The sequence below is a fragment of the Apus apus genome, chromosome 3, assembly GCF_020740795.1.
Source record: "Apus apus isolate bApuApu2 chromosome 3, bApuApu2.pri.cur, whole genome shotgun sequence".
NCBI classification, from domain to species: domain Eukaryota; kingdom Metazoa; phylum Chordata; class Aves; order Apodiformes; family Apodidae; genus Apus; species Apus apus.
In genome coordinates this window covers 57,003,861-57,026,741 of record NC_067284.1, presented here as the reverse complement: position 1 = coordinate 57,026,741, position 22,881 = coordinate 57,003,861, and the positions used below count along the sequence as shown (strand labels likewise).

Genomic DNA, 22,881 nt, shown 5'->3' with positions numbered 1-22,881 from the left:
AGGTAATTGGGTGAGATATCTCAGCCAGTGTTGTGCAGGGGATTGGACCATGGTGACAGTCCAACCGTCTGCTCTGGCCTTACATACTAGAAACACACTACTGCTCTGCTGCTCTTTCTGTCACAAGGGCCCTTCTGCTGCTTTTCCCAGTATGACCACTCTCAACTCCCAGAAACATTTCAAAACTTATTACATATATATATATATATATATATACACGATGTTCTCTTGCAATACACATATATTATTCTTTTTAATAGATTGTTGTAACCTTACAAATGTAAATGGGGACTGTGTTCATCCAGAAAGATATCATTTCTCTGTTTGACTTAAAGAGCAAGAAGGTGGCAGCTTCCTACCTGGAGGCCCATGGAGCTAACAGTAACTCCTGCCTGTCACAGGAGGTTTTCACATTACTTTCTTGCATGTCAGCTGTGTTGCTTAGGGACTGCTCAGAAATTTATTGCTTACCTTGCCCAGAGAAAGTATTATTATTATTATTGTTGTTGTTGTTATTGTTATTATTGTTGTTATTGTTGTTATTAATTTTGTAATGCAAACTGTCATAATGAAAATTGTCAAAAAGGAGATTGTAAAACTGAGATATTTTTTTTTTTGTCGTAGGATATGGAAATATAATTATTTGGTGAAACTGGCAGTGTGGGACATGGGAGCAGTTGTTTGGAGAATACATCTCATTTCCCACATAAGTCAGACTCCATTGTCTCATCATTTGAAATGGGAAACCATTGTCAAAATTACTTATTTTCTAATCCTAATGTAAAATGGTTCTCCCTTCCCCTCAAAACAACGAACTCCATCAAAAGAACAGAGAAAATGAACAACATTTCTTTGGAAAGTAGATCTTGGCAAAAGCACCAAACCATTTAATAAGAAATTTGAGTCTCAAAAGACAGTCTAGATGAAAAAAAACCACAACCCAGCTAATTCACTTCCTGAAGGTTTTGTGTCTGTCTGCTGAAAGTTTAAGAGTAAAGGCTCTGGATATGGGCAAATTTTTACGGGGTGGGAAAGCAGATTCTAGATGAGTACTGAGAAATACTCTACCATCTGCTCAAACGACTGAGTTTCAGAACTATGAAATATTTGTATCAAATTAATTATGAACAATCTATAGATCCCAGCATATTTCCCATGTTATTTCATTTCATTTGAAGCAAGAAATAAGTTTAGAAATGGGATGATCAATCAGTGCATCAGTGGGGAAGAGGACAAGCAACAAAACCTGACTCATTGCATCATGACTTCGGAACAAATTGTACAGACAATCTAGATGTTCTTTTAGAAAAAGCAGCTGATTTAATCCTGGGAGGCAATGGAAGGATTTCACACAGTTGCATGAGGAAGGCATACACTGAGACTTGGAAATGCTGAAATAAAAAGGTAGAAGAGAAAGAAGGATTTTGCTTCTCAGTATTCTATTGACATCTTTCAACAATTTGAAAACCCATCCCCAGGTAGAGATATAATTTAACCTTCACCAGAAAACCAGTAAGCCCAGGTGTGGAATTATAAACAAACAAACAAACAAATAAATAAATGTGCTCTGGCTTGATTGTAAAGCCTGTAATTTGGGCAACTGGTGGTTCTTGCCCTTTTCATAGATTACAATTGGCCTGTACTCAGAAATGGGAAATGCAGAGGAGGAGACCCTGCCTCTGGGACCAGAAGTCCCTGCCCTTTGCATGGGTTGGGACTACTGCTGCAGCAAACTTACTTTCTCATTCTTCCCCAGGACTGAAAACACAACGGGGCTGTCCAAAGATGAACATGCTCCTGCTGGCTTGTGCTGTGATGGAGTGGTCAAAGGTGATCTAGTTTCTTTTCATCACCAGCCTGAAAACACACTTTAAATATGAGAAGTCAGGAGGCTGAAAGGCAGGAGCAGTTACCAGGGGACTTGCTGTAGGAAATTAATTCAGCTGCCACCTGTGTTCCATGGGAAAGAAGGGTCTCTGGGCAAGAGGGTGCTCACACTTCTTCAGTCACTGCAGCTCACTGATGGTGTTCCTGGAAAGACGGGAACAAACCGGCCTGGGACAGAAACCAGCAGCTTGTGGGGGTTTTAACCCCCTCAGAGTTGCGCCTCTCTGAGTCCTGCAAGTGGGACACGGAGCTACGTGTGCTACGTTCAGATAGGGAGAGCTGTGGGCTACCTCGGCAGTCGGTGGGGACAGAGGAGCATCTCAAGGAGACTAGGTCTACCTAGGATTTGAGTCCTCCTTCAGGGCTGTGGTTTATTGCTTCCCATGTTCATTCATCTCCCAAGAACACAACTGGCAGGACTTTTCCTGGCAAACCCTTCTGTGCCCACACTTGCAGAGGAGGGCAAAGAAAGGCCTTGTAGCAATTTAACCATGACTTTTCTTTCTTTGCCTTTTTCTCCTGCCTGTCCCTTTCGTGCTCAGGTAGATCACTGTCACGCAGGTGACCATTTATAATTGGCACTGACTACCAGCAGCAGATAAATCACAGAAAACAGAGTTGGCGGGGATCCAGGAGGTCACTCATTGCCCACCTGCCTCCAGGCACCATCAGCTCTTATCCATTCCAGCAAATTCTCTTTTAAAAGCCAGTGGTGATGGCTGTTGCAAGGCATTCAAACCTTCTTTGCTGTTAGAAAGCACTCTGTAATGTGAGATTCAGAGATCATGTTTATTTACCTTTTTAAAAACACAGAGGTTTCAGGGATTTTGCAGAAAAGGACACACATTGCTGATTGAAAAGCAATTCCAAGGCGAAGATGCAGAACTCCAGCTGCTGGGTAGGGATGCCTCACCCCCTCATGCAGTGACAAGCAACCATTGGCAGTGCAGACCAGCTCCCTGAAAACTGAAGATCAATGCAGCTTTATCAGCTGAGAATCCAGCCTTATCTCTTTCGCATTACTTATTTATAAAGGACTCTGCTGTTTAATGAGATTTGGCTGCCACTGGATTTATCAACTGGCTGAGTCAGCAAAAAAAAAATAGTCCATTGGCCCCTCTGGTGCTGCTAAGTACGGGGGAGTCTGCCTGCAAACTCTGCAAAATTTGCACAGGTAGCTACCCCATCACCACTGATTTTCCTCCCTGACAATACTCCAGCACAGGATTCTTTTTGTTGTTTTTTTGTCTCTTTGGCTTGGCTGAAATGAACCAAACATCCCACTAGCAGGAATCACCCACTAGGCTAGTGGCTACAGGGAGGGAGATGTTACCCCTCGCCATGAAGAGGCCATAAGCCAGATGGTCTTTCCAGGCCATAGACAACAGGCTGAGGGAAGAAGCTGTCACTGCCAGGGGCACTGCTTCTTCCTTGGACATTGCCAAGGGTCATATCCCATCTTCCCATGGGGGAGCTATTTATAGTCACAGATACTATGTGGGTGTAGGCAGGATTTGCTGAAGGAGGTGGAGAGGCTGGAGAATGGGACAGAGAGAAGGGGGTGAGGGTCTTGAAGGATGCATCTGACAGCTTTCCCTCTTCTTGCAGTGCTTTGAGGAGGCACTAGGCTGGTGACCATTTGCTCCTGTCCTCTGCTGGATAAGCAGCACTTCAGCTTAGTGGAGGGAGGTGGTACAGGAGAAAGACAATCATCATCTTTAGAACAGGCAACACCCCAAATCTCTGATGTGATGAGGGGACTGCAGACATGGAGAGCTTGCAGTGGCCTGGGACTGCTGCTGGAGCAGACACCCACAGGTTGAGGCTGCTGGCTGAGTCTGCTTCCTGCAGCATTAGGCAGGTGGAAGAGTAAAAGAATGTTGCCGTGGAATTGAAGGTGTCCCTGTGTTGATGGGAGAACTATACCTCAGTGAACAGGGAACATATTTATGCCTTGCCAAAGCAGGCAGGAAGGAAATAATTCTGTAGGCACAGATTGCTTCTTCCATCTATTACTGCTGCTGCGAGACACCTGGAAATATCAGTTCCCCCAGAAGGTATTTAGCTGCACCTGAATAGAGCAAGACTCCTCTCTATTACTAGGGCTGTTTTAGCAGTAGGCAGAATTGCTTCCTTTGCAGCAATTATTTTCTCAGGTTATTTTCCTCCACATCCCTGAGGCCCCACTAACAATACTTTCATGCTCTGCTAAGCAGCTGATTGATTCTTCCTGGAGCTTTTCCTGTATCAGCACCAGCAGGGAACAGAGCAGCACCCAATAACACAGCAAAAGTCAATTAGCTATATGAGACATTCAGTTGTCAACAGCCAGAAAATTTCACAGCTACTCTGCCTGAAACCCCATCATTCTGACAGCAAGAGGATGGTGCCTTGTTGCCTCTAAATTAGGAACCCTGAAAGAGGAGCGGATGGAGATCCTGGGTCTAGCATCTCTTCTTCAGTACTCTTGCTCTTCCATCTGTGTTCTAGGCAGGCCAAGAAAAATATGTCAATTGTCCCATGACTTACAGTGGTTGATGGGATGGTTTAGAGTACACTTATTTTAACATTACTGCATGTTCATACATTAGAAAATGTATCCTGACTAATTACATCATTTGTGGACATACCCAGCATTTATGTGCTTGTCACCATGTTTATGGAGCAGTGCATGGTTATGAAAGCAGATGTTTTGTTAAAAAAATAATAATACTTCTTTTGGGTAGTCAAGGAGAGGTGACTTGACAGCATGAATGAATAGACTTCAGGAACACACAATTTTAAAAAATATGTTCTTCATAGGACACAGCAGAGCTAACACACCTTTGGTTGGGACATTAGATTTAATAATCTTCAGCGGGATTTTCAGAAATGCCTCAGGTTTGCTGGAAGGACTTTTCTTATCCTTAATGACTTGTGCTGCTAAATTATTTAGACGTCTTTGACAATCTCACCACTAATCCTGATGAAAACCAAGCCAGGCTTTTTAATATGTGTAATGCTGCAATCTGCACCATTTGTGTCCCTGGTAAAAGTTGTGCTGTTCAGTTAAATCAGATTAAATTTGTATAATTCACCTATGCAGAGATAACTATCCTGAATGTTCCCATTTTTCCTTCTGTCAAAAGATAAAAGACCTACTTGGTGACTATCCACCAGTGAAGGATGAAAATTGCATGCTTGGACACACAGAGGCAACTCTTACAGCAAATACCACTGGTTTGGTAATTCTTTGTACCAACATGATTTGGGGCAATGTTTATCAGCACATGCTGTAACTTAATGGAATTGAGCAAGGTCAAGTGGAAAGCATTGCATCTGAAGGGGAACAATCGCATGTAACAGTACAGGTTGGGGGCTGACTTGCTGGAGAGCAGCTCTGGAGAAAAGGACCTCAGTGTCCTGGTGAGCAACAGGCTGATCATGAGCCAACAATGTGCCCTTGCAGCCAAGGAGGCCAATGGCATCCTGGGGTGCCTTAAGAAGAGTGTAGCCAGGAGGTCAAGGGAAGTTATCTTCCTGCTCTACTCTGCCATGGTGTGGCCTCACCTGGAATACTGTGTCCAACTCTGGGCTCCATATTTCATGAAGGATAAAGAATTACTGGAAAGATTCCAGCACGGGGCCACAAAGATGATTAGGGGAATGGAGCATCTGCCCTGTGAGCAAAGGCTGAGAGAGCTGGGCCTGTTCAGCCTGGAGAAGACTGAGGGGGGATCTCATAAATGCTTGTAAATATCTAAAGGGCAGGTGTCAGGAGGATGGGTTCAGTCTCTTTTCAGCAGCTTCCAATGACAGGACAAGGGACAATGGGCATGAGCTGGAGCACAGGAGGTTCAAGCTAAACATAAGGAAAAACTTCTTTCCTATGAGGGTAGCAGAGCACTGGAACAGGCTGCCCAGAGAGGTTGTGGAGTCTCCTTCTCTGGAGACATTCAAAACCCATCTGGATGTGTTCCTGTGTGATGTGCTCTAGGTGATCCTGCTCTAGCACAGGGGTTGGACTAGAGGATCTTCAGAGGTCCCTTCCAACCCTGACCACTCTGTGACTGTGATTCTGTGCCCTACCTAGGGCTGCAGGTCTGGCATCTCAATACACATCCCTTTAATGCACAGCATCGTTCCCAAAGGTCCAGTATTCACAGAATCACACAGAATCCCAGAATGTTAGGGGTTGGAAGAGACCTCTGGAGATCACTGAGTCCAACCCTCCTGCCAGAGCAGGACCATCACAGAATCTAGGACAGGTCACAGAATGGATCTGGCACTGTGACAGAAGCACCCTACTCAAAATGATTTCTCTTAGTGAGGCCATTAAACCACAGTCCAAGATACAAAGATGTCCACTTTTCCTGAGGTTTCAGTCTTCCTGAAACCTTAGGAAGAGTTTAGAGATTACGGATGAATCTTCAGATGCTGATGCTCTCCTAAATCATGGTTACCTATTGCCCATTTGCTCAAAAATCTGTTATCAGCACACTATGAATCAGGCCCAAAAATTCTACTTTAATCCTTTTGTAGTGAGCTTGGAATCACAGAATCAGTCACAGAATTGTAATGGTTGGAAAAGACCTCTAAGATCACTGAGTCAAAACATCCACTCAGAAAAACAAACAAACTTGTTCTTTAGACCCTTCACCAGCTTTGTTGCACTTCACTGGACATGCTCCAGCACCTCAATGTTCTTCTTGTAGTGAGGGGCCCAGAGCTGAGCACAGTACCCAAGGTGCAGCCCCACCGGTGCTGAGTACAGGGATGTGATCACTTCCCTACTCCTGCTGGCCATGCTGTTTCTGATGAAAACCAGGATGCTGTTGGCATTCTTGGCCAGCTGGGCACACTGCTGGCTCATGTTTAGCTGGCTGTCAGCCAGCACCTGCAGGTCCTTTTCCTCTGGGCAGCTTTCCAGCCACTCTTAGACATTAGGAGGAAATTGTTTAGTGTGAGGTGGTGAGTCACTGGAACATGTTGTCCAGGGCAGCTGTGGATGCCCCATCCCTGGAAGTGTTCAAGGCCAGGCTGGGTGGGGCCTTGAGCAACCTGGTCTACTGGGAGGTGTCCTCACCGATGCAGAGGGGTTGGAACTAGATGATCTTTAAGGTCCCTTCCAACTCAAACCTTTCTGTGATTCTTCCCCAGGCCTGTAGCATTGCCTGGGGTTGATGTGACCTCAGTGCAGGACCCAGCACTTGACCTTATTGAACTGCATTCCATTGGCCTTGGCCCATTGAGCCAACCTGTCAAAGTCCCTCTGCAGAGCCTTCCTACCCTTGAGCAGATAAACACTTCCCGCCCAATTTGGTGTTGTCTACAAACTTACTCGACCCCCTCTTCCAGATCACTAATAAGATGTTGAACAAGACTGGCCCCAGAACTGAGCCCTGGTCCATTCATCAGAACTCTCTGGGCTTGGCCATACAGCCAGTTTTTAACCCAGAGAATAGTGCACCTGTCTAAGCTATGAGCCACCAGCTTCTCTAGGAGAACTCAAGATGAACCTCTCCATGATTTTCCTCAGTACTGAGGTGAGGCTGACAGGCCTGTAGCTTTCTGGGTCCCCCTTCCAGCCCTTCTTGTAGATGGGTGTCACATTAGCCAGCCACCAGTCATCTTGGACCTCCTGTTAGCCAAGGCTGTTGATAAATGATGGAGAGAGGCCTGGCAAGCTCCTCCACCAGCTACCTCAGTACTCTTGGATAGATTCCATCTGGCCCCACGGACTTGTGAGTGTTCAGGTGGTGTAACAAGACATTAATGGCTTCCTCCTGGATTATGGGGGTTTATTCTGCTCTCTGTTCCTGTCTTCCAGCTCAGGGGGCTGAATACCCTAAGGGTCACTGATCCAGCTATTAAGCACTGAGTCAAAGAAGGCAGTAAGTCCCTCAGCCTTTTCCTTTATCCTTGGCTGCAATGTTCCCCCCTGCATCCAACAGAGGATGGAGATTCTCCCTGACTCTTTTTTCGCCGTTAATGCATTTGTAAAAACTTTTAGTGCCTCTTACGACAGAGGCCAGACTGAGCTCTTGCTGGGCTTTTGCCCTGCTCATTTTTTTCTCTGTATGACCTAACGAGATCCCTGTGCTCTTCTTGAGTTACCTGCCCCTTCTTCCAAAAGGTGGTAAACTCTCCTTTTCCTCGTGAGTCCCAGGAAAAACTCCCTCTTCAGCCAGGCCGGTTGTCTTTCTCTTACAGCACATGGGAACAGCCTCCTCCTTTGCCTTTAAGACTTCCTTCTTGAACAATGTCCAGCTTTCCAGACTCCCCCTCCCTCTGCTCCATGGTTCCGAGACTCCAGCCATGGTTCGATGGAACGCAGCCCCGTGGTGACAACCGTGCAGTCGCGGTCCGGTGCTCGGTGTCCCGGTGTGCAGAAACCTGCAAGTAGAGGGGACCCCGTGGCTTGTCCCGGGATTCCTGTGTTAGAGTAAAGAGCCTCGCAGTGCTCAGGAACTGGGGGCTGCACCCCGGTGTGCTCTGGCCATACCAGGACCTGGTATTGAGGGGACTGGGGACAGAGAGGTTCCCCACGGCACAGGGGATGCCCCCGGGACAGATGAGACCCAGCCCCATAGCAAGAGGAGGAGGAAGAGGGAGTCAGTCCCGGCCCCTCGGGGCAAGGAGGGGTCTCTGGGGTGGCCAGAGGGGCAACTGGGGGCTTTTGGGGTGACCTTGGGGCACCCTGTGTCACCCAGCCTTGCCCCACAGTGTCTAGGACGATGGTGTTGGGACAGGGTGGGAGCCAAGAGCCCCCTGAGCATGGCCATCCCTGCCTCGTCCCCTTAGCAGGGCAGTCCAGGGTGCCAGGGGTCCCCCTCACCCCTTGCCTTCACTACACTTGCTTCCCTCCCTCCCTGCAGGATGGTGGGCAGTCGAACCCCCAGCCAGCCCGAGGAGGCCTGGTTGGAGAATGGAGCTTCCCTGGCCCCCAGCTCTGGGCCATGACACTATGGGAAGTGTGAAGTCCAACCACTGCGGGCAGGTGAGTGTGTGGGCACTGGGGGTGCCCACTCTGCCATGCCCTGCCCTGTCCCAGCCTCACACCCACCAGCCAGGCTGGCATCGCGGCTTCAGGGCACAGTGGCCAGGAACCCAGCCCTGTCACAGCAGCCTTGGACAGGGACTCTCCCTGCCCCTGGTGCCAGTGCATCCCTCATTCGGGCATGCCAGGGCCCCCCCCTGTGCTGCCCTCCAGCACCCTTGCCCCTGCCTGTCTCCTAGCCTTGCCTGAGCTCCATCAGCCAGGTCTGTGCCACTCTCCCTTGGCTGTGCCCGGGGAGAAAGATATCCTGGATAGCGTCCAAGCCTTCCTCAGGAACGGACCAGAGGTACCCATGGCCACTTCTACAAGGCTGTGCCTTTGTCTCCTGGCCGGTCTTTCTACCACTCTCCCATGCTTAGAAGGTGCTGGGGGCTGTGCTGGACAGGGGCCCCTGTCTGTCTGTCCCCCTTGATGCTCTCTATCCATCTGTCCCCTCTCTGGCTGGCAGCAAGAGGCCCAGAAACTGATGTTTCTGGACTCTCTCTGCATCATGTGCTGCACCATCAGCAAATACTCCCCTGCATGGAACTTGCTTTACATCTGCCAGGCAGAGATGGTGGAGATCATTGAGGTAAGGGGATGGCTAGGCAGGCTGAGGCAGAGGCAGGGGCAGCAGCACAGCCCTGGAACAGGAGAGGGCTTGGCCAGGCAGGAGGGCAGGGTGGTGGTGCTGATGAACACTACTCCAGGTGTTTGTCCTTGAAGATGCTCCAAAGACATCTGGGTGGTCCAGCTGGCACCAGGACTTGGACTCCATGACGTTTGCAAGCCCCTTGGCCAGCCTGTGTCTCTGTGATGGGCACAGACCGTCCCAATGAGGAGCCTGGGGCCTCTGGGGTGGGGGCACCAGGGCTTTGCCAGCCCCACAGGCTCTTGCTGGGCAAGGGAGGCTACACCATCCTGACCTGTCCCACCTTGATGTACTTCCCAGGAACTACTGAAAGACAAGCCCACTGACCACCTGGACACCACGGTGTAGCAGCAAGCCATGCTGGCCATCACCTCCATGAGGTACCTACCCCAGCCCCCAGTCTGGCCTCTCTGGTGCCCTGTGGCCCCAGCAGCACAGGTCTCAGGTGGGGGCATCCCCAGTCCTTGATCCAAGAGGGAGGCAGACAGCAGGGCAGGGCAGGGGGTGCCACCACATTTTCCCTCCAGAGGCAATTGTCAGTGTCATGAGCGTTGAGATGTTACCCATGGCATGGGGTCAGTCCAGATCTCCAGCCCAGGGGTCTGCCTCTTCTTTGCTGGGTTCAAAGAGCACCTCTCCGTCCCTGCAAGAGACAGCGTCTTCTGTTTGCATCCACTGGAGAACAAGGTGGGCCCTGAGGCTTCCCTGTGCACCAAGGTATGCCATGGGGTTGTCCTGGTTTGAGGACCACCTCCTCCCTTTCCTTTCAGGGAGGGCAGAGGGATTAACAGAGAACATCTGGCATTCGTTTAATTGCCAGCCCAGCATTAAACCATGACAGGGTGTACCACAGGGAGCTCCCTGAGCCCAAGGCACCTTTCTTGGCACTGCAGGGCCATAGCCATGTGCCTTCAGGCTTCCAGGGCTGCTCCCAAGCCTCTGTCCCCCTTGCAGACCCTGGCCACAATGGACAACATGCTGCAGGAGGTGGTATGCAGCACTGGTGACCTCAGTGTCCTGGATCTGCAGAACATCTTGCAGGTCTGTCCTTGGTACAGGATCCCCACAGGCAATGAGCCCCGGCTTGATAGTGCCTCCCCAACTCCTGGTGCAGGAGGGGTGGCAGAGAACATCCTTCCTTCCCTGCCTTGTGCCCCCCTATCCAGTCAGAAGCAGCCTTCTGACTGCTGCCAGAGCCCCTTCTCCTCCTGCCTTAGCCCCTACCCTCTCACACCCCTACAGCCTTGTCCTCTGTCCATCTTGCCCAACACCCCTCCCAGATGGACCTGCCTGTTGGGCAAGGGGAGCCCAGCCCTGGGGCTTTCCTCCTCTGGCTTCACCACGAGCCGTATCCCAGAGCCTCCACCACAGGTCCCCAGGGAGGTGGTCACCTCAAAGCCTTGGGAGCCTTGGGTGGGGGCAGAGGGATGTTTTTTTGGGGGGGGGAAATGAGTGGAAGGCAGAAGAGGCAGCAGCAGGAGCAGGATGTGGTGACCTGCCTGACTGCAGCAGGCTGCTGCAAGGGGGCAAGAAGGACACATGCCCCATCCCAAGCACTGCCCTGCACTGAGCCTGGCCCTGCCACCTTCATGCCACATCAGCGGCTTTTCTCCTCCCAGCTCCTGCTGCACTTCACCAGTTCCTATCCAGGAGAGGTGCAGGAGAGGGCCATGGCACAGATTGTCCAGCTGGCCAGCTTCATCACCACTTACCCAGGCTGCAGGTGCTGAGTTCCCAGACTGGGCAAGCCCCAATGTCCCTGAGCCCCAGCACCTGCCAGGGAAGCCGGGCACCCTGTCAGCAGGAGGCCTGGGAGCAGGGCTGCCCTGGACACAGGCAGGAACCTGGCTCTGGCAGCCCTGCCCTGAGCATTGCCACTTTAAATGGAAGTGAGGAATGAGTTGACCAGTCATGTGTGTGAGTGACAGCATAATGGTAGAGATAAAGCTCTTTCTCAAGTTTTTGGGTATAAAAGTAGCACTTGTGTTTTGGGACAATGAGCTTGCTTTGTGGAGTACCATCCTGCTCCTTTTTCTGCGCAGAACTTGGTATTAAAGCAAATATTTCTGTATGTGGATTGGCTTCTTGCACCCCAGGTAACGGACCTCAATTTTGGAACAACAGCGGGATGTTGCTCCTCAGGCACCCCTGCCATGCAATAAAAGCAGGCAGCCCTCCCATCAGCTCCCGGTGGAAATTCCTCCCCCTCCCAGCAGCTGCAGCAGCCACTTGCTACGGAAGTCAGCCTGGTGTTCCTGCCCTGTGCTCTTCTCCTGTTGCCAGAGAGCGCTGGACACGCCTTCCAGCGCACCCCTAACGGTATCAGGTGCTGCCCTTTTGTTCTGGGCAGCTGATTTTGAAATACGGAAATATAAAAGCAGCATACAAGATAAAAATATAGATGGATAGCAACTGTAAATGTTTGTAATATGTGGCAGTAGGAGGCCCCTCGAATGGGACCTGCTCTTGTCCCAAATCTGGATTCTTCACCCAGAATGCAAAACCCCATACAAACAGTGTCCAGATACTTGTTTTATTATAGTTCTGCGTGGAAATGGGTGCCAGGCGATAGTTCGCAAAGCTAGCACACCTTCCCCATAGCACAGGGTTTCTTTTATAAGACCAAAGAATGCAAAATGGCCTTATCTCCAAGGATACTGATAATAGTGTTTACTTTCATGATTGGGTAGCTAGTCCTCTGCCCTCGCTTGACGTGGCAGTGCTTCTTACTGTGCATGCTCAGAGGGTGGGGGGCTTTAATGAGCCCAAGAAAGTGTATTTTAGCATGCTAATGAGGTAAGTTAACAGTAACTTCAAGTAGTCGTGCTTTCTATTACCATTTCTACTTCTTGTAATTAGTGCTCAAGGCTAAAGACATCAGCGGTTGGTATGGTCTACTCAACACCTCTTCCCACTGAGATGAGCTCAGTAAACATCCCCTTCCAGCGATCATGCTGACCAGCTGGGACTCCTGGGCAGGAACAGAATGAGGCGAGAGCAGAGCCATGTCCCAGTGTTCGCATTTTAAGATTGCTCCTGAAAAGCAGTCAAAGAGGGCATATTAAGAAAGGAGACATTGTTATTTATTTCATGTTTGTACAAGGCTGGGTGCTTTGTGCCCTCCCATAGATTAAGCACACCGAATGGGAGTTTTCATGATATATTTATACACAAAACTATAACATGAGTGAACTTCCAAGTCTATCCTTTCAGTGATTGGTTAGTGATTTACATACAGTTATAATATGGTTACATCACTGTGTCTACTATCATGCATGCTCAGGGGAAGGGTCTTCACCTGGGCAGAGGTCTTTTTGACTGGAAGGTGTGATTTTTAGTATGATAGTGACATTATAATGAGCTCAGTTCACCTAGAGGACACAGTATTGCAAGTTCTAAAGCTCCAACTGTCCAAGACTGGTTTAGCCATAAGTCTTCCCCACTTTGGTTCTTAATCACCTCCTGCATTCCTTAGGTCCAATTATCTGTACAGACCTCAAGTCTTCTCTGCCAAGCTGGTGATTTACATTGACACACCCTGTAAACCTCTTGATTAATTGCCTTCTTCAAGGCCTGGTTATTGCAGGACGTCCTTGCTCAGTGCTGTGGTACTAATTGTGTGCCTCTCTGACTGCAAATTGAACTTGTGTATATATAAACAGGGTGCATCTTACACAAAATAACCACGTCATTCTGCATATCTGAGTTGTTTTCTAACAGCAGGGAAGGGTGTGTGTGTGTGTGCTGTGGTGAGCCCTCTCACAGTGGGGCTGTGGCCATGTCTGGTGGAGCAGCAGCAGTGTCCTGTCCCCACCCTGAGCTGCTCGCTGGGCTGCTGGGGCAGTGATGGCTCTGGTGGGCAGAACGGGTGGCAGGACCCACTCAGGTGGGTGGAGGCCCCTCCTGCTGCTGAAGGGTTCTGGGCACTGCTGGAGAAATTGGGGAGGGGGATGGGGACATAGTTCCTGGGCTTCTCCAGCACAGCTCCTTGTCACGGGTTGTGGCTGCTGTGCCTCTTGGAGGGTGTGGGGAGCATGGCAGATGGTGCCTGGTGGTGCTAGGGAAGTAAGTCTGAAATAAAATGGCCTTGCCCCTGCTGGTGGTACACTCCACAGGGACACAGGGTGGTTTTTGAGCTCAGGAAAAAAACAACTAACCAACAAAAAAACCTGAGCTTAAGTGCTTTGTTTCAGGGACTAAAAATGAAGAGTAAATCCTGTATTTTTATTGCTTGAAAACAGACATAATGCTGTGTTTTGGGCCTTGAAAGCAATATCTGGAGGTTGGTTTTAGGTCCCTCATGGATTGAATCCATGCCATGTGTCCCTCTCTTCGTGGAGAGTCTCTCCCAATCCAGTTCCTGAGGGCAGAAGTGAGGTGGGGAACCCCCAGCTCTCTTGGGGCAGGCTTGCTGCGAGTAGGCACAGGGTACAGGTGAGGAGGCAGCACGAAGGACCAGTCTCCTCCTTCCCTGTGAAAGACAGAAAAAACAGAGCTCTCAGGTGCACGGCCCAGCCCCACACAGGTCAAGAGACTCCACAGGACATGCCTGTCCCCTTGCCAGCCAGAGGAGTCACATTTCTTCCCAGAAGGGCAGGTGAGAAAGAGCATCTTGCACAAACTCCTCTCCTAAGCAGGCTGCGTGTCATTGCAGCACAAAACCACAGGAAGCAACCCTGGGGCTACCAGTGGGGTGCAACTGGGTCTTTCTCTACCTTCTCTGAACTCCCTTTGCAGCTCCCAGCCCCCCTATGGCAAGGCACAAACCTTCTGGGAGGGACTTTGGTCTAGGGGGCTGTGGGAGCTCTCCACACAGCACTGACCTCCTCTTGGGCACTGCCTGCCCCATGCCTGTGTTTGTACAGTGCAGTGAGAGGAGGGCAGCCCCTGGCCCAGCCAGCTCTCCTCCAGCAGTCCCTCAGCCCAGCTGCAGGAGCAGCCAGAGAAGTGACCCTGTAATGGACTAGCCAAGAGGAGTAAATGCTGAGCTGGGAACCACAGGCACCCCTGTTGACCTGAGCAGGGAGCCCAGACTTCCTTGTGATCCAGGACACACAGACAGCAATGGCAGTGAGCACAGAAACCATGACAACAGCAAGCTTCCAGCAACAGCTGCTCTGGAAAGCACTGTCGTACACCCACTTAGCATGTTTACACCAAAAGGTTTAAAAGTAACCTGGTACCTACCCAAGGTGAGCTGCCCTGCAGGTTATCTCCCAGACAGATGAACCCTCACTACAGACAGACCTCCAACAAACCTTCCTCCACCCCACATAGCCCCCATCCCAGCCAGAGAGAACCACCACAGCTCCAACAACACTTGTACCACTCCCTGGCTGAGTGAGCCTGACAACCAACACCACCACCCGCAGTGGGGTTTTTTGGAGCAACAGCCAAATGCAGCTTCAGTGTGTCTTTCCCTGCTGGGCATTGCCATGCATGCAGCTCCAGCAGCCTCCCATCCCTGTGGCAGAGCACCTCTCCCATGGTGTGACCCTGAGACCCCTTGCTCAGCCAGCAGCCAGAGCCTGTCAGTCCCCAGCGCAGCCTTGATGGTGCAGTTAGGTGTGGGCCTGTGCAGATGCTGTTTTGGACACTCAGTGGACAACATCTGCAGCTGCTGCATCCCCTGATGCTTCTCAGACAATGTGAACACTGGTGCCCCTCATCCAGGCTCAAAGCTGACTGCTCCTGGCTCCTTGCTGCACCACCATTGATGGCATGGCCAAGATCCCTATGAATACCCAGGTCCCTGCAAGAGTCAGAACTGTGGTCCCCCATCCCTGCATGTGTTGAGGGAGAAACAGCCCTGGAGTGGACAACCCATGAGCAGGGATGGGCAAAGCCACCACCCTGCCAGGATGGGCCATGAGGGAGAAGGGCCCCAAGCAGGAACATCTGTTGGGACCACATAACAGCCATCATGGCTGGAGGGTAAATGGGGCCAGGAGCCCCATACTGGGGTCACAGGGCCCACCTGTCATAGGAGAGGGTTCATCTATGAGACCCTGAAGCAGCAGGTAGCTGTCGCTGAACCAGCCACCCCAAAACATGAAGGTTCCTGTGCTGTGGAGGGAGACTCAGACCTGGCCCCCTGATCCTTCTCTGTCCCAGGTGGGCTGCAGGGTAATGAAGATTTGAGACCAGAGGCCAGGAGCAAGCAGTGGTGACCCAGCACGCCTGTGGGCCACGCATAGACCAGCACAATGTCCTCTGTCCCTGCAGCAGAGACACACACACACTCGTCAGCTCCCAGATCTGCCTTCTGCTTCTCTGTGCACGAGTGTTGTGTGTGCGAACACTTGTGTATGCACTGTCAGCAGGACACTCTCATCTTCATGTCAAGGTTGTGATGGTGCTGTGGCTACTTGTGGAAAAAGCAACAGCAGTTGCAGCAGGGAAAACAGGGTTGGGGGAGAAAGTACTTCTTAATAAAAGCCACTCCTGTTTTGAAGGTGCTAGGACAGAAACAGACATGCAAGAGCCAAGCAGCCCACTGCCCACTCTGGGCAAAAAGCTTTTTTTTTATTTTAAAAGCAGCAAAGCTTAAAACAATCTGAGCCAGCTCTTAGTGGCTGCAGAGCAACCCCAGCCCCCAAGTTGCCTCTTCTATGTTCTTTGCCAGGTAATGGATAAACCACTGCCCCCCCCAGTCCCAGCGAGGATTGTTCTGACTCTTCCACCACAGTGTATTACAGCCAACACTCACACCTGCAGCTGCGGAGGTCTCACCCCATGGAGAAGCAACTCCCATGCTTTGGGCTTCTAGAAGGTTTGTGTGGAGAAAGCTAAATGGGACTGTGATCCCCACACTGTCACCATCACTCCTCTGCTGTCTCCCTGAGTGTCTTGGTGTTGTGGACAGTCCAGGCAGAAGCAGGGATGGGTTCCATGCTCTTGAGCCCAGAGAGGAGAAGGTGAGCTGGCCGCAGCAGGCTTGGCTTTCGTTTTGTTTTATTTTATCTTATCTTCTCACTGATTTTTGTAGTTTGGTCTTATCCCAGGGTGGGTTTGCAAGAGAAAACTTTTATCTCATAACCTCAGTATTGCTCTCACTGCACAGCAGTCAGAAAATACAATACAGTCTTCTGGTGCTGCAGGACACAGAGAAATAGATAACACACAGACAGGAGGCAAACTCTGCTTTTTATTGCTGACCCAGGGAAGGGCGAATCAACCACCATCAAGGCAAACCCAGTGTGGTGCGTTTCCCAAGGGCCAGGACCACAGTGACTCCTGCCCACAGCAGCTTCACAAGGTACTGTGAGGACAGCAGTATCTGCAATGGGATAGGAGAAGTGTGTCAGGTAGCAGGGCCATGCCTCAACACACCATGTCTGTGTGTGTGTGCGCACATGCCCAGCTTACCAGAATATGCCCAGCTCCTTCCTCCGATTGATGTCTCTCTTCAGCTGGCAGAGTGAGCAGTGGGGCAAGCACGCAGCAGCCATGTAGTCATCCATAATGGAGCCCTGTGGAGCAAGGGACATTGTATGAACAACTCGACCCCACGTCAGATTCTGTCTTCCTGGTTTTCATTGCCGACAGCCCTGGGCAGCTCACCCCCAGCCCCACAACACATGGCTGCTCGTGCCCAGTGAGGACTGGGATGAGGCAGCAGGCAATGGGATTACTACCCCAGCTCATGGCAAGGATGCAGATGTGTCCCTGGCTCCGTGCTTGGAGGGCTGCCCATGCAACTCCTGCTGCTGCTGTTCCCCTTGGGCACCCCTTTCTCCTTCCCCATCCTGCATCCCAGCACCCAATTTGTGGGTGTTGCTACCAGCAGGGCAGGCCCTCTGGTTGGTCACTGACCGGGATGTTGTATTTGGTGCGGTACAGTGTCCTCATGGCCACGCTGGATCCACACAGGCAGCACTCATCCATGTCCCCAGCCACTTGGCAGGAGAGGCAGTAGAAGCAGAAGGTTCCACAAAGACCTGCAGCACAGCGAGAGACAAACTTGGCTGAGGGGTTCAAAGTAGGAGGAAAGGGGGAAAAGCTGCCTGGGGAAGCAGCTGCGGGAGCCATGGCTCTTGACCTCAGGCAAGAGCTGCTCGACTGCTGGTACCCACAGAAGTGGGGCTTGCAGCAGGGACAATGCCACAGAAGGAACAGGAAAAACACCAGAAAATGCATTGTGAGCCAACAGCAGGAACAAGGGGTGCGTGTATACTCACAGATGCCGCAGTCGGAGCAGCAGTCCATCAGCCCTGTCTGCCACTGGCCTACCGGCGGGGCAGTCGAAAACTGGGGCTGGACCGTGATCACATGGTGAGAGGCCATTGCTGGTGTGGGGTCGAGTCCCTAACAGGCAGTTTGTGGTCTGGAGGGAAAAGCCATCAGAGAAAGATGCCTCAGGAGCTTCTGAAGGGGGTGTCTTGCTCAGAGTGCCGCATTTGAAGATGGAGAGGGCAGCACAGGTCTCTGAGGGGTCCTCGCTGCCAGCGCACTACCACCCCCATCGCAAAGTGGAGGCACAGCTCTGCCAGGAGCTGCTGCTGTCCTTTGCATCAGAGCCCTCCCATAAAACAGCAGCACCTCATCCCCCTGCCTATACAAATAAAAAGCCTCTGTAAGAACAGAGGTCCTTCTGTTTCAGAGCCTCAGTGCTTCAAAACTTCAATTCTGTCTTCTCATCCCCACTTCATCTTTCATAATTATCTGCTTAAAGTGGTTTTTTTTTTAATGTTTCCAGTGTCCCAAAGCTACTACAGCTTGGCCATAGCTTTCCCAAGCTCTCAGAGTCTCCTTAATCTTTGCTTTGTTCCCTGAGCACCTCAGCCTATTTGCCTCTCCCTTTCCTTTCCTTCTTCACCTGCTTTCTTGGCAGGTTTCAAAGCAGTTGGTTTACCTTGTCCCTTTCCTTCACCCTAAGCCCAGTCACCAGTTTCCAATCCTCCTCCACTTGCCTGTCTGTTCCAGTGCCTCATCCTTATCTCCTCTTCCTCAGCTCCCTGCGGCCACCATGGCCCCTGGAGCCCCACTCTTGCCCATCCTTCTCCAGGGAGGGGCTGCAGCCTCTGAGAGCAGCAAAGCTCCTGCTCGATACCACCATACCCAAACCCATCTGACTTATATAAGGATTCCACCTGCACCTCCATCTTCACCTCCACATGCCATCCCTTCCCTCCCTGCCATCCCATGGCACCACCCTCTGCCATTCTCACTTCAGCTTTGGGACTTTAATTAAAAAAAAAAAAGAAAAAGAAAAAGAAAAAAGAAAAAAAGAGGATGTTCCCATAGGAAATCCCGTAGACATAATCTCTGCCCTACTCTGCACTACTCTGCTAAGCAGCGTGGGAATGGATGAGATGCAAAGGCTCCTGAGCTCTTAGAGCTACAACTACAAGGGCTCTCTCCTGCTCCCAATGCACAGCCACACATCCTCAGCAAAGAAATAATCACTAGGAAAGCAGCCTGAGCTTTGGACCCCGTAAGTGTGGGCTGCTGCTCCTTTGCCCCGGGAGGAGTCCTGGGGCAGGTCCCCAGGGAGTTCCTCTCTAGACTCTGCCTCCCTGCACAGCCCTGAGGTGTTTCTGCGGTGGGCATTATACCGTTATCATGTTTAACAGAGTATCTTTGGACACTTTGTGTCCTACCTGCCCCTGCCCAGCTTTGATGCCTTTGTCCTGCCTGCCTGAGTGGCAGCTGGGGATGCCCCAAGCAGCCCTCCCCTCCCTGCCCTCGCCTCCCTGCCCTTGAGGGACAAGGGAGCAGCAGAGTTTCAAGACACTGTGAGGACCAAAAAGAAAATCAGGGGAAACATTCACACTTTGCAGCAGGGGATGACGGCACCAATCTCTGTACATTCTGTTAAGACACTATAAAGGGAATGGGATCTTTTTCACATTAGAATTACACATCTACAAGGAATTTAAATATTAAACACAAGTCTCCAGAAATACAGTGGAATAAAAATATTACTATGTCAAATACTCAGAGGATGCCATTGAGTGCATTACCCATGGCTGACACCAGAGAGAAACAACAGGCAGCAGAGGGGGTCAGTGCCTCTGCCAGCAGCTCCTGCAGCACCCTGTCATTTACAGACTGGCATGAGCACATCTCTGCTGTCAGACACAGCCTGTTGTCATATGGCAGACCTTGTCCATTCCCGGGGTAGTACATGGAGAGGAAAAGGGATATTGAATTATGCTGCAAGAGGGAAGAAAACTTGTAAAAGTCCCCATGGGATTTGCTAATGACTTTTTGCAGCTGTCTGCAGGCAGCAGCAGTGTGGCTGACCCTATCTGAGACACTGGCATCTGTTCCTATTAGGACACAAGCAGCCTTGAAGTGCAAAGTGACAGCTGTTGGGATTGCATCAGTCACTGGCCTCCACTGGGATTAAAAGACAAAGGTGTTTTCCTGCTCCTACTGAACAGGGCTGTTGAGCATAAAAAAGCTGCTGTGCCCTCTCTTGGGCAAGTCACATGGCTGTTGACAGGGACCTTTGTAGCACCCTAGGGTGCAGCAGAGGCCATGGCAGCCATCAGCCCTTCCCGGACACCTCCCGCCCCTGCCCTGGCCGGCTGTCCCTGCTTGTTCATGCCCTAGGCTCCAGGGAATTCCTGCCATCTCATGGCACACCAAAGAGACAGCCGCTGTGGGGAGCCTAGGCATGGGATAGTTTCAAAAGAAGCAGGAGCTGCAAGAGGGGGGAGACTAGAGATGGGCCATGTGGCAGGGACGCCGTGCAGGGAGGGACAGTACGGGGTTCCAGATAGGGACAGTATGGGAGCATGAGCAACAGCAGGAGGTTTAGGGGCAGGAGCCCACCAGCCTCCCGTGTCAAAGAAGTGCTCCCGCACTGCCAAACAGTATTAATAGCAGCACCCAGTGAAAACGAGCTGAGCAGTGCTCATTGCCACACACACACTGTCCCTGCATGTATGGAGGTTGTAGTATGGAGCAGGCAGCAGTCTGGAGAATCCTCCCTTGTGTGCTTCTTTCCAGAGAGATGGCCTGGATGCAGCACGCCCAGCACATCACCCTGGGTGCCCACAAACCTACAGCTGCATGGCACTGCCAGAGGTATTGGAATGGCTGATGGGAACAAAATGAATCCTGAGGTGCATGCAGCCATATTTCACCAAGGTCATAATCAAGGTCATAAAGCAGCATTTTGTTATATATAGGCACATGTATACGTGCACAAATGAACAATACAGTACAAAAGCTGCCATCCTTTATCTCCGCTGCCCACTTCTGTCGAGATGCCCCTCAGCAGCACCTGGCAAGCTCTGGTTTAGCTCTGAAGCAGTTTTCCGGGTAGAAAATCCCACCTCTGTTTCCACTGCTTCCCCTTCCCCATCAGTACCCCTTCAACCTCTAGCAGTTCTCATAGTTTTGTACTGCATCTCTTGCCAAAGCAAAGCCAAGTCATACATACCTGCTGAGCTGCCCTTGTCCCAGGAGACACATGTCTTTTTCCTGCTTCTCCTCCTTTATAAGCTCTGGGTGCTCCCTGGTGAACGACCTCTGCTCCCTCTGACTAACAGACCAGGTGCCAGCTTAGGAGCTGTTTTGCACAATTGCACCTTCCCTGCTGAAGAGCAACCTTTCTGCTGCTTCTGACAGGCTCCTGAGCCCCACCTTGCCTTTCCCCACCCCAGTATCCTGCAGGCCCAGAGCCCTGCTGGGGCACACCGCTTTCGGTAGTGGTTTTCAGACAAGGACAGTTTGCATTCGGGCTCCTGCGCTGCCCTAAGCCATGTGCCACTGGAGGTGCAGTGCCTTTCCTTCATTAAGCCTGAGCAAGAACTGACCATAACTCCACAGGTGCTGCCTCGAAATCATGAAATCATACAGCTATGAAATCATACCGTGCTGTGCTGGGATGAGACAACACCACGGCATTTCTTCTCTCCTTCTCCCCCCATTCATGGTCTTTACCTCTCTTAGGCTAAAAGCGCAGGTTTTTTTGTATTTCCAGGGACCATCCACAGGATCATCTGGGCCATCTGGGGTTTAGACTGGTGAGAGCGCCACAACACAGGCCCCCCCCCCCCGGCACTGACAGATCCTCTACCTGCCCTCTACAAGGTTTGTGCTGCTGACACGGATGGATGGGTGCTCTCAGGCAGTGCAAGAGTGACACACACACAGGCAGGAAGGTAAACTGCTATTTATTCATGATGTTTCTCAGGGAAGAAGGAGTCAATAATCAAGGCAGAGCCCCCACAGTGCATTCCCAAAAGCCAGGGCAGCAGGCCTGATCAAATTAAAACCCAGGGATAAGATATTTTTTCCCCAAAAACATTCTGTCTTAACCCCATTCTTCCCAGTGCCTGTTTTTCAAAATTAACAACATCACTTGAAATATTGAAACCACCAATGAAAATAAAACTATTTCATGTCTCCCACTTCTCTGGCAGGCACATGATGGCTATTGACAATGGACCATCAATAACGTTTTAAAAAGAGCCGTCAGGATTAGGCAGGAGAAAGAATTATTCGAGGATTTCCAGCAAAAGCAGAAAACTGCTCCAATGAAAGCCCAAGTGAAATAGTTTTCCTGATGAAAGCCTCAAGCTGTAACCAGAATCTCTGTGCTCTCAGAGTGCCTTATCCTGGCATTGTTCTGGTGTCTGCAGCTGAAATAATCTTGGACTCATGATGCAATTTATTTGGTGTCCAGATGGCTTTGTGAACAATGTTGTAGAGGCTGCATTTGAACAAGCATTTTTCTCTTGCTGTCCTCAGCCTTCAAGTCCCCAGCCAAACCTTCTTTGTTCATTAATACAAGGTACAGCAGCGCACCTCTTCTTGTTGGCTCTTCCACCACCTGCACCGGGAAGTTATCATCAATGCCCTGCCAGTGCCTTCTGGACTGAGTATGCCTAGCTGTGTGGGCTTTCCAACAAATATAAGGGTGATTGAAGTCACGCATGAGCACTAGGGCATGTGATCTTGAGGCGACTTCCAGTTATGTGTAGAAGGCCTCATTGACATAGGGTCATAGAATCATAGAATGGTTTGGGTTGGAAGGGACCTAGAAGACCATCTGGTTCCAACCCCCCTGTAAGGACAAGGACACCTTCCACTAGACCAGGTTGCACAAAGCCCTGTCCAACCTGGCCTTGAAAACCTCCAGGGAGGGGGCATCCACAACCTTCCTGGGCAACCTGTTCCAGTGTCTCACCACCCTAACAATAAAAAATTTCTTCCTAATGTCTAACCTAAATCTTTTAGGTTAAAACCAGTACCTGTTGTCCTATCACTACACACCCTGGTAAGAAGTCCCTCCCCAGCTTTCCTGTAGCCCCTTCAAGTACTGGAAGGCAGCTATAAGGTGTCCCCAGAGCCTTCTCTTCTCCAG

At 50.7% G+C, this 22,881-nt stretch overlaps 1 protein-coding gene across 1 annotated transcript; it reads right to left on the bottom strand.

Moving 5' to 3' along the window:
- Positions 1-16,921: 16,921 nt before the first annotated feature.
- Positions 16,922-17,843, bottom strand: LOC127382814 (placenta-specific gene 8 protein-like). The gene is made up of 3 exons (XM_051614912.1): positions 17,738-17,843; positions 17,373-17,497; positions 16,922-17,029 (listed from the first exon to the last, which is right to left on the bottom strand). Exons 1-3 carry the CDS (start codon positions 17,841-17,843, stop codon positions 16,922-16,924), a joined length of 339 nt encoding a protein of 112 aa, XP_051470872.1.
- Positions 17,844-22,881: the final 5,038 nt, after the last annotated feature.

Bases quoted from the DNA above. Each gene is read 5' to 3' on its own strand.
- LOC127382814 (XM_051614912.1), bottom strand. From the start codon at position 17,843: ATGGCCTCTCACCATGTGATCACGGTCCAGCCCCAGTTTTCGACTGCC. The intron at 17,498-17,737 runs GTGAGTATACAC...GCTGTGCTGCAG, and splicing joins CTGCTCCGACTGCGGCATCT to GTCTTTGTGGAACCTTCTGC. The intron at 17,030-17,372 runs GTCAGTGACCAA...CTTGCTCCACAG, and splicing joins GCACCAAATACAACATCCCG to GGCTCCATTATGGATGACTA.